Genomic DNA, 15,179 nt, shown 5'->3' on the forward strand with positions numbered 1-15,179 from the left:
GGTTTGCCTTTTCTGGAAATAGTGACAAATTTTTCTTAAATGTATGGTAAAAAACTTTCAAATTAAGGAAAATTTTCTTAAAATAAGAAAAAAACAAGGAAGAACGCTATAGTCGAGTACATCGACTATCAGATACCCGTTACTCAGCTAAAGGGACCAAAAGAAAATGGAGATATGCAAGCAGCAAAGCGAGATTGAAATGCGCCACCTACCGGCGGTAGACAGATTTAAGCGTTGTGGGCGTTAGAGAGGGCGTGGCAAAGTTTTTTTTTGATCAATCGATAGGTATTGACAAGGCCAATACATTTCAGTTAAAATTTTGTATCTAGCATGAAAATTGTGGGCGCCACAGGCTTGGCGGTTTGTGGGCGTTAGAGTGGGCGTGGCATATTCGCGTGACAAACTTGCGCTGCGCTCAAGCCTACGAAATCTAAATCTGAAATCCCATTTCTCGATCTTTAACATTTTCCGGGATATCCGAGTTCATATTTACGATTTTTTGAAGTTTGAGGGCGGTTTGTGGGCGTTCAAGTGGGCGTGGCAAACTTTTTTTTGTGTCAATCGATGGGTATTCTAGCATGAAAACTGTAGGAGCCACAGTTTTGGGCGGTTTGTGGGCGTTAGAGTGGGCGTGGCACTCTACTGAAACAAACTTGCGCTGCGCAGGAATCTCAGGAATCTGCATGCCTAATCCCAGTATTGTAGCACTAATAGTTTCCGAGATCTTAGCGTTCATACGGACAGACGGACAGACGGACATGGCTAGATGGACTCGGCTAGTGTTCCTGATCAAGAATATATATACTTTATGGGGTCGGAAACGCTTCCTTCTGCCTGTTACATACGTTCCGACGAATCTAGTATACCCTTTTACTCTACGAGTAACGGGTATAAAAATCAAAAATTCTCCATTAGTTTAAGAAAAAATTGCGTTTCTTCCTCTTTACAAAAAAAAAGACATGCCGAAATCCGTGCATTTTAGAAATTTTTTTCAAGAAAATATTTCTTAATTCAATGGCGTTTTAAAATCACGGGCGATTTTCTAATATTTATGGTGATTTTTTTTTGAGTGTAGTAAATCGAGTTCTCTGACCAGAAGATCGTGATTTACGGAGTCAAATGCTTTCCTTAAGTCAGTGTAAATGACGTCTGCTTAAAGATGTTTTTTAAATCCCTTTATCGCAGATGATGTAAAAAGGTTAGTGGTTGTTGATCTTCGTTTCATAAACCCGTGTTGATATTGATTGAGATAAACGGACCTACAGAGGTGCTACCAATGGGGAGTAATAACTTTACTGCCCTTCTTGTGGAACTACAAACGATTCCTTCCACATACGGGGAAATTGTGAAGATTGTAAAGATATGGTAAACAACTTGAGATGGGGCTTGCATAAAGCCTCCGCGCAATATCTAAGCACGCCCCAGAAGTACCATCGGAACCAGGCGGATAGACGGGCTTAACACGTTGAAGATCAACAGAATATTAAATTCGACTTAGATACAGAATATGTCGTTTGAAAAAACGTGGCAAATGGATCGGCTATTGGCTGATCAGTTGTTGCGGTAATATTTTCAAAAGATAGCGAGGAAGGATAATTGGTGGATTTTCGCTTAGTGCTAACAAAATTATAAAACTTTCGGAATATGAGATAATTGAACTTTACAACGATTTTTTTTTGTAACACAGAGAGTTTAGGACGGTAAAACTATTCCGAGCACTTAAATATCTAGAGAAAATAGATTGAGAACGGGTATCTTTGATCTGGATTTCTTATTATTTCTGTGTCAGCTCTTTACTGAATCAAGGTGGCTTGTTGGAGACTGACGGATAGTATAACGGAACACAAGAATTGAAAAACGAATTTACGGTACTATAGATAATATTTTTAGCATCATCCATATTTTGGGATGAAAAGAGAGAAGTAGAGTTGACTTCTGACCTCGAAAGCAGGACGATATGGATCTTCGGGTTGAGTAAGAGGTGCTACTTTGGACATACGATTGACTCTGATCCTACAAATTAAATATGGTTTTTTGCAAATATAAGCACATTTACCATTTACTTTCTAATGTGTACCATGTTTTTTAAGCAACGAAAACGATTTTAGGAGACAAATGTAGCATTATTTTATTGGTAGTATAAAGATGAAGTTGAAATCGAATAAGTTTTAACTTTTAGTGCGGCAATAACGTTTTTAATTTTTCTTTTATATCACGCAGGCTACGAACAGCCGTACGAGCCCTCGGACTACAAATATCCTGCGACGTTTGCGCCGCCACTTCATGTTCTCATACAGGCAAGCAATGGCGCTTCGGACTACGGAAACAAATTCGGAGAGCCAGTGATTTCTGGTTTTGCCATTTCCTATGGGTTAATTAGTGCAGATGATACACGGAATGAGTACGTAAAACCGATTATGTTCAGCGGTGGCCTAGGCACCATGCCGGCATCAATGCGCGAGAAGCTGCCACCAACTCGTGGTCAGTTGCTAGCCAAGATTGGAGGCCCCGTGTACAGGATAGGAGTGGGGGGCGGCGCCGCAAGCTCCCTAGAAATACAAGGATCTGGAAATGCAGAACTGGACTTTAACGCCGTCCAGCGGGGAGACGCCGAAATGGAGAACAAGTTAAATCGGGTAGTGCGCGCCTGTCTAGAACTGGGCGACCAAAATCCTATACTGGCTATTCATGACCAGGGGGCTGGCGGCAATGGTAACGTCCTCAAAGAACTGGTTGAACCAGGGTTTGCCGGAGCCATTATATTTTCCAAGGAATTCCAGCTAGGCGATCCCACAATTACCGCCCTTGAGCTGTGGGGTGCTGAATACCAGGAGAACAACGCCATTCTCTGCAAGGCAGATCATCGTGATCTTCTGGAGAAGATTTGCCGGCGCGAGCGCTGCCCTATAAGCTTCGTGGGAGTGGTGACTGGGGATGGGCGTGTGACACTGCTAGAGAGGTCTGCCCCCAAGGATTTTGAACAGGCTCTAAACGAATTTAATCGAAGCACAGCATGCCCTTTCGATTTGGAGCTCAAGTATGTTTTGGGCGATATGCCAAAGAGAACATACGACTTGAAACGCGAACAGAGGCAGCTAAGAGAACTCTGTCTACCAAAAGACTTGCGGCTGGACGAGGCTTTGGAGAGAGTTCTTAGCTTAGTGGCTGTGGGTAGTAAGCGCTTTCTTACTAACAAGGTGGATCGCTGTGTCGGAGGATTGATCGTGCAACAACAGTGTGTGGGCCCGCTTCAGGCTCCACTTGCGGACTACGCGTTAGCAACTGTCTCCCATTTTAGCAATGCCGGCATCGCCACCTCAATTGGTACCCAGCCGCTCAAGGGACTGCTTGATCCTGCCGCAATGGCTAGGATGTGTGTCGCTGAAGCTCTGAGTAACCTCGTATTTGTAAAGATAAGCCAACTGGCAGACGTCAAGTGTTCAGGTAATTGGATGTGGGCTGCAAAGCTGCCCGGAGAGGGCGCCAGGATGTTTGACGCCTGCAAGGAGCTCTGCCTAATTCTTGAGGAGCTGGAAATCGCTATCGACGGGGGAAAAGACTCTCTGTCCATGGCTGCCAAGGTTGGGAACGACACAATAAAGTCCCCGGGTACTCTTGTCATCTCCACATACGCTCCATGTCCGGATGTGCGGCTTAGGGTTACACCTGATCTTAAGGGACCCAGCTCGGACTTTAAGTCTGCGCTGCTCTGGATAAATCTGGAAAGCAGCCTTCGCTTGGGTGGTTCAGCTCTGGCTCAGGCATACGCTCAGCAGGGCAATGAGACGCCTAACTTAACGAGAAGTGATCTGCTTGGCAAGGCATTTAAAATCACACAATCGTTGTTGGTAGATGGCCTTCTTAAGGCAGGACATGATGTCAGCGACGGAGGATTGATCGTTTGCCTATTGGAGATGGCTATAGGTGGGCTGAGTGGCCTAAGAGTAGAACTGTCGGAGCCCTTGAAGTCTCTAAAGAGCTATGATGCGGCGGTCGAGAAACTGGATCGTCCGGAACTAGCTCTTCTTTTTGCGGAGGAGTGTGGATGGGTAGTGGAAATATTAGATGCAGACCTAGAGCGCGTTCGATCCATCTACAATGACGCCGGAGTGCCAAACTACTATTTGGGTCTCACCGACGGATTCGGACTTGATTCCCGAGTAGTAATTAAGCACGGTGCGTCGGAGCTGCTGAATCAGCCACTCCGTCTGGTATACCAAAAGTGGGAGCGTACCAGTTACGAGCTGGAGAAGCTGCAAGCCAACCCGGAGTGCGCTGAGGCCGAGTATAACAGCCTTAAATATCGCCAAGCGCCGCAGTACAGGGGTCCCTTGAACCTGCAGGCCGAGCTATCTCTCAAGCGATCCTGCGCCCCAGTACGAGTGGCTGTGCTTCGAGAGGAGGGCGTCAACAGTGAGCGTGAGATGATGGCCTGCCTGCTAAAGGCAAACTTCGAGGTGCACGATGTCACCATGTCGGATTTATTGCAAGGTAAGCTGCGCTTATTTTTACACACAATCCGGGAACTGCAAATATTTCTTTCAACCAAATCAGTAAACATAAATAATTTATATGTACAATAATTACACCAGTTTACAAAAAAAACCGATGAAATACGCCTTCAAGAAAAACTTTGTTTTCCGGTAAGGTACATCTTCCTGATTAAGAAAAGGGCACTTAAAATTGTTTGTATGGTACCAATTTTTTTTTTAAGTGTAAAGAACGTTTTTTGCACCTTTTTATTTTCTAACTCGATTTCTGATAAACCGAATTCGGTCATTAAAGACTAATTTTACAGATAATAGAATGCCCTTTAACTTTCTTATAAACATCATTGAGTTCCATTCATTAGTTTAGAAGCTACACTTCGTCAAAGTTGAAAAATTGGGAAAAAATGCAAAAACGCTGGCATAAATGGGTTCTTTAAAAATACACGCCTAAAACCGAAATTAGTTTTATGTTGTTTCCTTGAAGGCTGAATCTTATCTTTACAATTTAAAAAAAATTGGTACCATAGAAAACATTTTAAGTGCCCGTTTCTTAATCAGGGAGATGTACCTTACCGGAAAACAAAGGTTTCCTTGAAGGCGTATTTCACCAATCTTTTTTTATACCCTTGCAGAGGGTATATTGATTTCAGTCAGAAGTTTGCAACGCAGTGAAGGAGACGTTTCCGACCCCATAAAGTATATATATTCTTGATCAGCATGACTAGACGAGTCGATCTAGCCATGTCCGTCTGTCCGTCTGTCCGTCTGTCCGTCCGTTTCTACGCAAACTAGTCTCTCAGTTTTAAAGCTATCGGGCTGAAACTTTCCCAGGTAGTATATGCAGGTAGTATATAAGTCGGAACCAGCCGGATCGGACAACTATATCTTATAGCTCCCATAGGAATAATCGGACAAAAAAATGAAAAATAATTATATCTTTGGTGTTTTTTAGCATATAAACTCCTAAGCTTGGAAATAACAATTTTTAAATAATTTTGAATTTTGAATTAAATTTTATCGAAATCGGACGACTATATCGTATAGCTGCCATAGGAACGATCGGAAAATTTGTGGAAAAATAATATGATAAAAATTATAGCTTCGGTGTTTTTCAACATATAACCTCCAACGCTTGGAAATAACATTTTTTAATTAGTTCTGAATTTCGAATTAAATTTTATCAAAATCGGACGACTATGTCATATAGCTGCCATAGGAACGATCGCAAAATTGGTAGGAAAATAATATGAAACAAATTATAGCTTCGGTGTTTTTTGACATATTATCTTATACTATTGGGAATATCATTTTTTGTGTTTTTAAATTTAATAATTATAGCTGCAAGGGTATATAAGCTTCGGCTTGCCGAAGCTAACTTCCTTTCTTGTTTTTAACTGGTGTTATTTTTGAGTTTTAAAATAAAAATTAAAAATAATCATTATTCCTGAGCAAAAAAAAAAAAAGAATAAAAAATAATGAATATTTATGAATTTTATTTTCTTGATCAAAACAAAACTCATTTTGAAACCACGGCTTTTCTTTGCCGATTTGTTGAATTTTTTTGAATAAACCTACAAAAGGGATGAAAAGGTGTCTCCTGGAAAACAAAATGGTTATATCGGCCTTCAGCATCCTTGCAGATAATATTTTTGCTTTAGACAATCTTCAAAACAAATGGGACCAACATTAAGCACACACACACATACCATTATAATTGAATATCATTTATTAAGTTGAGTATGATCCACACAATCTGCAGAAGCTAATCCTCTATCTCTTAAGAATTCGCGGTTACTGAATAATTGATTCAAAAATCAAAGCACCCGTTTACCCAGTAATCCACAAATCTAAAGAATTGGCGGTTATTGAGAATTAATTTTGATATCAAACCAACCCCGTTACCCAGTCATCAACACAATTGTAAGATATATAATATGTATATACAATATTATTTTAGTTTTAATTGAGGTTTACAAAAAAATTTTAGAGCGAAAATGTTCTCCACGCAAACCTGTGTCGCGGGCAGAATGCACTACAGTGGTTACCTTGTGTAAATATAGGCATACCAATTTATGTTCTTCCCAGTACTCCATTACGTTATTAGTAAGGTTGGCTGGTTTCGGGCAATAGCTGTCGATTTCCGAAAACCCTTTTTGGATTCCTTCCATCTTCTTCAGTTGAAACTTCTTCGATTTGGTTTAAAAACTCGTTTAAGAGCAAGGAGGAGCTAGTACTATTAACTTATTTATTACTGGATGATGTCGAAGTCAGGGATTGTGTCGAAGTCAAGGACGATGTCGAAGCCAATTATGAGGATGAAGTCGATGCCATGGATGAGGTCGATGCAAAGGATGAGGTCGCAGCAAAGAATGAGATTTATAGGGATGAGATCGATGCCTCAGACTTCAAATTAGTCTGCAAAACAATTCAATTTAAAAGTTTTTCGGTGCTTCAAAATGTATTTACCTACACCATTTCTCAAATTGAATATTCGAATCAAATACTGTTTCAGAGTTGATCTGGCAAGCATATGGTCTGATTTTTCAGTAATACTCTGCGAATGCGCGGATCCAAGTAGATGCTACATACAATCAATTTGTCCTCTCTTATGCTTTTTTCCCTTGTTTGGATACAATGGTATAAAACTGTGCTGTAATTTTTCTGGCTTGCAGCGACTGTTAGCCTAAGCTCTTACCAAAGCTTGTAAAATCGCCCAGGAATAACTGTATGCTTTGCAATTTTTAAATGGCTAAGTAGGTTGGCTCCAAAGTTTTGGTGAGGCTTTTTAATTCGACCCACTCTTTTGCACATAACTTCTCAGGGGATTTTAAGTGTCGCTCGCAAAACTGATCACCCAACGGGTTACAACATCCAGAGCCGGTTTTGACAATGCTTCACCTTCTATCAAATAGGTTTTATTGAAAAAATGTAAATTAATAAAATGTAACTATTTTAAATAGTATATAAACAAACGCACCTGTATGACGGGGTCCGCAGAAGTTTAAAAATTTTTCTCGCTTTCTCTATAGAAGGAACTGATCCCAGACGATCAAAGAAATCTTTTATGGCAAGCTGAAGAGTTTGAGCGGAACATTTAATCGAAACGATTAAATAAAGTTGTAAATGGTGTGTGAGCTCTTCTCCCAACTCGTCGTCAGGGATTTCGCCATTATCGGTTTCACCCTTATTAAGCAAATATACGGCTTTTAACATGTTTCGGCCGTTGTCAGTACTGTAAATCTGTCCCTTTCTTATATTAAGTTCATCTATTAAAGACTGAATTTCGGTGCAGAGATTGTGTGACGTATGCGATTTCTATAGCTCTATAGACCCAGTGTTTTAATGAAAAAGTTTCCATCTTCGATAAACTGGGCATTGACTCCGCGATTGCACCTCGATGCAGTATCCATTTTGAGGCTCACACAAATCCCATAATAGTTCGCGAAGAAACTGGTGACAATTTTAATCCGCGGAATATTTGGCATGTTAACGTTCTAAACCCAGTGGAATCGAAAATAGCCAATGAAAGTTTTTCCGCAGTTACTAATTCGATGCACGCATTTTTCGCTTCCTTAAGTCCCATTTTGACAGAAAACTTTTTCTTATACCTGGCTGTTATTGTTTCCGACATCGTCTTCTTAACCCGTTCTGTGCTTGGCTTCCAAATTACGCCTTACAAGGTGAGTTCCAAAGTAAACAGGACTTAAAAAAAAAAGACAGAACAAATAGTTTTTTCGGCAAAATCAATTCGGGCCGAACACGTCGAATACGGCTCACCAAACGCTTCAAAACTCCAAGGTAGAATACCGCATTAACGTTTTGGCCGGGTGGAACAAATTCTTTGTGGACAATACCCTTGGAATCATAAAAACAAATCAGCATTGTCTTCACTTTTGACTTCTCCAGGCGCGATTTTTTGGGTTTCGGCTCGTCCGGCGCCTTCCATTCAGCACTCTGGCGTTTCGTTTCGGGATCATATTGAAAACACCACGTTTCATCACCAGTCACAATCTTGTAAAGGAAGTTCGGGTCTTTTTTTGCCTCTTTAATGATGTCCTTCGAATGTTGAATTCTGAGCAATTTTTGGACGTCAGTCAATTTGTGCGGAACAAACCGTGCACACACCTTTTGTAAGCCCAAATGTTCGGACAAAATGCGATAAATCGATGTTTTGGAGATGTTCAATTCAATTTCCATGAATTTCAATGATGATTTCGTCTGATTTTTTATGAATTCACGCACAGTTTCGATAGAATTTTCGGTGATCACGGATTTTAGTTGGCCAAAACATGTTCATCGTCATTTATGTCCTCACGACCACTTTGAAAACGTTGAAACCACTCGTGCACTCTGCTACGGGATAGGCAATCATCGCCATAAACTTGTTTCATCAATTGAAACGTTTCGGTAAAAGTTTTACCAATTTTAAAACAAAATTTAATGTTGGCTCTTTGTTCGAAGCTCATTTTCGCACCGATGACAAAAATATACTGACACTTAAAACGCAATAGATGAAATGTCATAAAATTTTTACTGGAAGTCGATAAACGATAGCAGATTCTAACGCACCAGTTGACATATAGATGGCGCCACTAGAGGGCGCTAGATTCAAAAAGTCCTGTTTACTTTGGAACTCACCTTGTAGGTTGCAGACGTAGTTGCCGATAAAAGTCAATTTGCAAATTGTGCATTAAGATACATTTTTTTCTGTTTCATAGAAAAAAAAGTTACGAAAGTTACTGTTACGTTACTGTAACTCTTATTTAAAATTGACAGCTATCACCCTGTTTGCTCTGAGATAGAACAAATGATAACCTAATGCTGCATCGCGATTCTAATAAAATTAGTAATGTTTGTGCCTAACCGAAGTAGACACTTGCAGGACGATCGCGTCGCGGCAGTGATAACGATGGATACTGCTATGCCGGACCACAGGCGATGCTGAACTGCGCTGAGGTTGAGCTAACGTGGTTAGCTGCTAGTTGAAATAGTGTGTTACGAGCCCTATTCTAGAGGTAGGAAGTAGAACCGCGGAGTTATGAGGTGTGTTGATAACTGATTTATTCTTCATTTGATACATTATTATATACTACTTGGAACACGGAAGTTTAGTGTAATGATTAGTGCAGTAAGCTATATTCTAAAGTAGGTCAGGGAATTATGATTATGATTGCAGTTTGCGTAGTTGGCTCGGCTGACACTGCAAAATGTGCTGACTGCATTGGCGGGTTAGCGTGCCGTTGAGTCGGTGAGTTAGTGAGACAGATAATATGCTGATCAGCAATTCTCATGCAGTGAGTGCTACTGAGCGCCTGGTACTGTTCCCAACTTGGCTACTGCTTGATTTGTTGGGTGTGGTTATGTTGAGTACCTTTGGGTACGAACATTCTCCCCCCATTTAGGGGTACCCTCAATTAAGGCGTGATGTCGGTCAGTCCTTGGCCGAATTGTATAGAAAGCACCTAACAAATGATTGACCGAGGACGATCCTTCCTTCAACTGCGGCGGTTCCTGTTTGTGATTCAGGTCTTTCACATCTTTTTGATGCTGCTTAACACTCCCCTTTGCGATAAAATTGACATTACCGTGGGGACTGAAATTGTGCCCTCGTAGAACTTGATCATTTGGCACGTCTATGGTATGTGAACCTTCTGCAACAAAACTACGATATTTCTTGGTTAAGTTTAGAAATGTTGAACAAAAGTCAGACTTCTTGTTGGTTTTTAATTGATGAGAAGTCGGTTCTATATTAATTGGTTTTTCTCTTATTTATTTGATGGACTTTGATGCACTACGAGCAGTACAAACAAGTAGCCCAACGACACCAAGCACGTGCTTGTTACGCGCGTGGGGCCCTTTTATTTTATTTTTATTTTTATTTATTTTTATTTGGGCAAAAATGCGAGTTCGCGAGGAAGATACAAAAAACAAATAGAGACGGGACACAAATGAAAATAAAAGAAGCAACTAAGAATTAAGCAAATGAGTTAAAATATTAGTTTTTAATACCGGGATAGAAGTTGAAGTGCAAATTAAATGGTAAAGGTTGTTATAATTATTAAATAGAACGCGAAAGGGCTCGTGCAGACAAAAATTTGATGTACATCGTGGCAAATTTAGGGGATAATAATTTCGTGTTAGTCTAGCAGGGACATTGAAAGTTAGGCGGCTTTCAAGTTCTACAGAATCCATATCACCTCTAATAAGATTTTGAATAAAAATAGTACCAAGCATTGTTCTACGATTTACAAGTGTAGGTAAATTAAGCAATAGTAATCTACTCTGATAGGAAGGTAGCCTTACGTTATGATCCCAGTTCAAACTACGAAGGGAAAAAAGAAGAAATTTTTTTTCTACCGACTCAATACGGTCAATGTGCACTTGATATTGTGGACTCCAAACCGAAGAACAATATTTCAAAATAGGACGGACAAGGGAGGTAAATAATAATTTGGTTATATAAGGGTCATCAAATTCTTTTGACCAACGCTTTATAAACCCAAGAACACTCATGGCCTTGTTGACAGTGGACATTATGTGGCAGTCAAATTTAAGTATTTGGCCCAGAAGAACGCCTAAGTCATTAACTGAACATATACGGTCGAGTGGCGTATTTTAAAGAGAGTAACTAACAAAAGTAGGAGTACCTCAATAAAAAGTCATAACGTTGCATTTAAGGCAGTTCAAATTTAAAAGGTTGTACTCACACCATCCCTGAAAACAATCAATATCTGACTGTAAGTTGAAACCCGACGCTATATCGTTATATGATAAACAAAGCTTAACATCATCAACATACACTAGTACACGAGAATGTGTTATGGTAGAGGGAAGATCGTTAATAAACAAAGTAAACAGCAAAGAACCCAAATGATTACACTGAGGCACTCCAGATGTCACGTAGATCAATTTTGAAACAGCGTTCTTGAATATAACCCTCTGAGTCCTACCATTCAAATAACTTGAAATCCGAGTTAATAGATTACATGGAAACCCAAGCAGATTTAATTTGAATAATAGAAGAGATTGGTTGACAGAGTCAAAGGGGTTACTAAAATCTATATATATAACGTCAGTCTGCATTTGTTTCTTAAATCCATTAATTACAATATATGACAGTTCAAGAAGGTTGGTGGTGGTCGATCTTCGCTTAACAAAACCATGCCGACACGGTGATATTAGCGAGGAACATAAATATTGCAAATGAGAAGAAATAATACGTTCAAATGCTTTAGGAATTGCCGACAGTTTGGAAATACCTCTATAATTCTGGGCATCCGCCTTCGCACCCTTTTTGTGAAGTGGAATGATAAAAGAGTCCTTCCAGATAGTAGGAAAAACTGATGATGAAATAGACAAATTAAAAAGTTTAAGAATCGGTTTACATATGGTTGACGCACAAAACTTAAGCACACACCCGGGGAGTCCATCTGGACCGGGAGAATAAGTTGGCGTTGTTGTGGCTAAGTCTCTTAAGACAGAACTTTCCGTAATTTCAGGGGTAAAAATACAATTTGACCTATTCAAGGGATTAGGGTAGTTAGAATTTGACCAAGCAGCCGAACTATAAGTAGTTTGGAAAAACTCGGCAAATAAATCAGCAATTTCAGAATCCGTCGATGCCTCCATTAAGTTATAACGTACCGATAAAGGCAATGCCGGATCATTTGAAAATTCGAATTTACATCGACTTAAATACATAGAATAGCAATGACTATTGAGAACATTAAAATCCAATCGAGCCACCACATATGTCGAAAAATCCGATGGCTTACCCGATTTTTTATACTTTTTATTGGTGTTTGTTTTGAGGTTTTTAAGTCTTTGTAGCGCATTGGTAAACCAAGGAGGCTTGTTTACCTTTGAAGGAAGCCTATCAGGAACGCATTCATTAAAAAAAGTATTTAACACTATATAGAATAGTTCAGTGGCACTTTCAATATCCATACAATTGTACAAGTCTGTCCAATTATATTGAGAAATCATATCGTTAAGTTTTTTATAGTCACATTTTCGAAAACATCTCATTTTAGTTTGAGGAACTAAAGGAGGGAGGGTATCAACGCATGGGAGGCAGATTGTCAATTCTAATGTTGGATGATATCGGTCTTCAGGTACAACAAGAGCGTCAAGTCTAGATACCGTGACTTCAGACGGGTCTGAAACAAACACAAGATCTAGTTGTCTATTTAATGAATTCCGTATAAGGGTATAGCGACAAGTGAGTCAGTAGGAGGAGACCAAGAAATATCAGGGAGATTAAAGTCACCCAAAACAATCAAAAGGTCTGTGTTAGAAAGAAGGGATAAGACAGATTTTATCGCAGACAGATGGTGCTCATAAATTATTAAATCAGAGCCAGGTGGAATATAGGAACATGTAACAAAAATAGATAAGGATTGCAAGGAAACTTTCACACTAACAAATTCAATTTCGTTAGGGGTATCATATTGAATTTTTTCGGATGTTAGGCTAGTGGTAACGGCAATCAGCACACCGCCTCCCCTACGTGAGGATCGATCGGTCTTATAGGGATTAAAGTTATTTGACAGAACTTTAGAGTCAGATATCTCTGGTTTCAGCCAAGTTTCCGTAAAAGCCAAAATATCTGCAGTAAATGCAGAGGAGTCAGCATAAAGCTTGGGTAGCTTCATATTTAGTCCCCTAACATTTTGATAAGCCAAAAATAAACTTTTTAGTTTTTTGGCGCAGTGGAACGTCTTATTTGTTCTCGGTTTATTGGGAACAAATTCTTTTATTATTAAATCATGATTAAGCCAAAAGCTTTCAGAAAGTAGTACCTTAAACACAAAAGGCGGTTCAAATATTTTAAAAGAGGATATACTACGAGCGAACATCGAAATTGTTCAACTGAAATATTCTCGGATGGAAATTTTTCACGTATAAATTCCAAAACATCCTCAGATGTGGTATCTGGGGTGAATCTAGAAACAAATAATTGCTTCCTATGTGGAACAACTGACAGTTTCTTACGTCCCCCAGCAGCAGATTGAACCACACTAAACTGAGAGCCAGAAACGGTACCTTCTGTACTTATAGGTACGGTCGGCACCGTAGCCGGCACTGAAGATTTTTTTACCACCAGGCTTCGAGAAACAGTGACTCCACCTGAATCAGCTGTATCCCTAGGCGCAGTTGGTTCACTTACCCCCGTGTCGACAGAAACTGCTGCAGCTACCAAGTTCGGATTTGGGGAGAATACCGTGACCGTATTAACTGCCGCTAAGCTGCCTTTTTTGCGTTTAGGCGACTCAGTATTTTTTTTTTTTATTAAATTGGGCACAAACGGAATTGAACCCCTCATTGAGCTGTTTAAAAGCACCTGAGAGATTCAAAAGGCTGTCTCGAGTCTGCTTCATATAGCCGCTCATCTCAACTACCATTTCCTTGCAGAATCCACATGACCACATGAGACCAGAATTAAGATCAATGAAGTCTTTGACTCTGCCAGTAAATCCTGCGCATTTAACGTGCATCATCGATTCGCAGAGCCAGCAGAAAATAAAAGGGTCTTTAGTTGAAGACGAAAGAGTACAATTTTTCTTACAGCAGACAAGAGCCATTTAAAAGAGATGAAGTAAAATAAAATAAAATATGAAAAATACCTCAAGTAAATTTGGCACTGGGATCAAATTCCAAAACCACAAAGGCACAAAACACGAAAAAAAATAAGAGCGCGAGATCGCGTATTAATTGAAATGTAAGAGAGCACGAGAGAATAAATCTTCTATCGACTGAGCGTAGCTTGTGGGACACTGACAACTTTACGCACGAACAGTTACAATGTAAAGCAAGCAAGAGAGAGAGAGAATTAGAGAATATCACACCAGAAATTCGGCAGGTTCCGAGAGAGTTTAAATTACAGTTGTAATATAGAGCGGGAGAGAGAGTGGGAATAAAAGTTTTAGCAAGATTAGTGAGTGTAAAAGTACACTAACAACGCTAGGAGATTAAGCAAATCTAATAAAAATGTTAAAATAACTATAACCACATACCCGTTTACTAGGGGATCTAGTCAAGAACACTAACACAACTATTAGGCTATGCTTTGTTAAAAAACAAACACAAGACACTCGCAAAAAATCACTGAATAAAACAAAAACTCAGAGCACAAAAGTAAACACATCTGTTCACAAGCGACGCTAAATCGATAATCTTGCACTATAAAGTTCAGTCAGCTGCAATGAACCATTATATGTATCGGTTGATTCTCGTTCGGACGAGTCAGTGTCGCTAGTTTTTGATTGGCTACATATATCTTCAAGCTCTTTTATTTTATGATCCATCAATGCTACGTTCGTTGAATGAATCCCTTCTTCATCGAGTGAAATCTCACTTTGCCGTTTGCTTTCTTCATCTGGATGACGAAGCGTATCCTGTGAAGCTGGATTAAGCTGACGATCCTGTGACGCTGGATGACGAAGCGTATCCTGGGAAGCTGGATGAGCTAGGGTTTCCAGGGCGGGTGGGTGTAGTGAACTTAACCGGTCTTCTCACCAGTCATGGGTTCAACTTTTGGTAGGAAGGGGGTTGCTGAAGTGTGATCCTTTGTTGGTAAAGGATCACGTCGGGGTCACCAATGTTTGTGCCTAACCGAAGTAGACACTTGCAGGACGATCGCGTCGCGGCAGTGATAACGATGGTCACTCCGATGCCGGACCACAGGCG

At 40.0% G+C, this 15,179-nt stretch overlaps 1 protein-coding gene across 2 annotated transcripts in view; it reads left to right on the forward strand.

Annotated features, from left to right (window-relative positions):
• Positions 1-15,179, forward strand: part of LOC119558496 (phosphoribosylformylglycinamidine synthase) — a 50,191-nt gene that overhangs the window by 16,915 nt on the left and 18,097 nt on the right. For both annotated transcript variants that reach the window (XM_037872001.1, XM_037872000.1), the window contains exon 3: positions 2,221-4,491. In XM_037872001.1, the coding sequence (XP_037727929.1) occupies positions 2,221-4,491 (2,271 nt within the window). The remainder of the gene's footprint in view (positions 1-2,220; positions 4,492-15,179) is intronic.

The sequence above is a fragment of the Drosophila subpulchrella genome, unplaced genomic scaffold (genome assembly GCF_014743375.2).
Source record: "Drosophila subpulchrella strain 33 F10 #4 breed RU33 unplaced genomic scaffold, RU_Dsub_v1.1 Primary Assembly Seq104, whole genome shotgun sequence".
Taxonomy (NCBI): domain Eukaryota; kingdom Metazoa; phylum Arthropoda; class Insecta; order Diptera; family Drosophilidae; genus Drosophila; species Drosophila subpulchrella.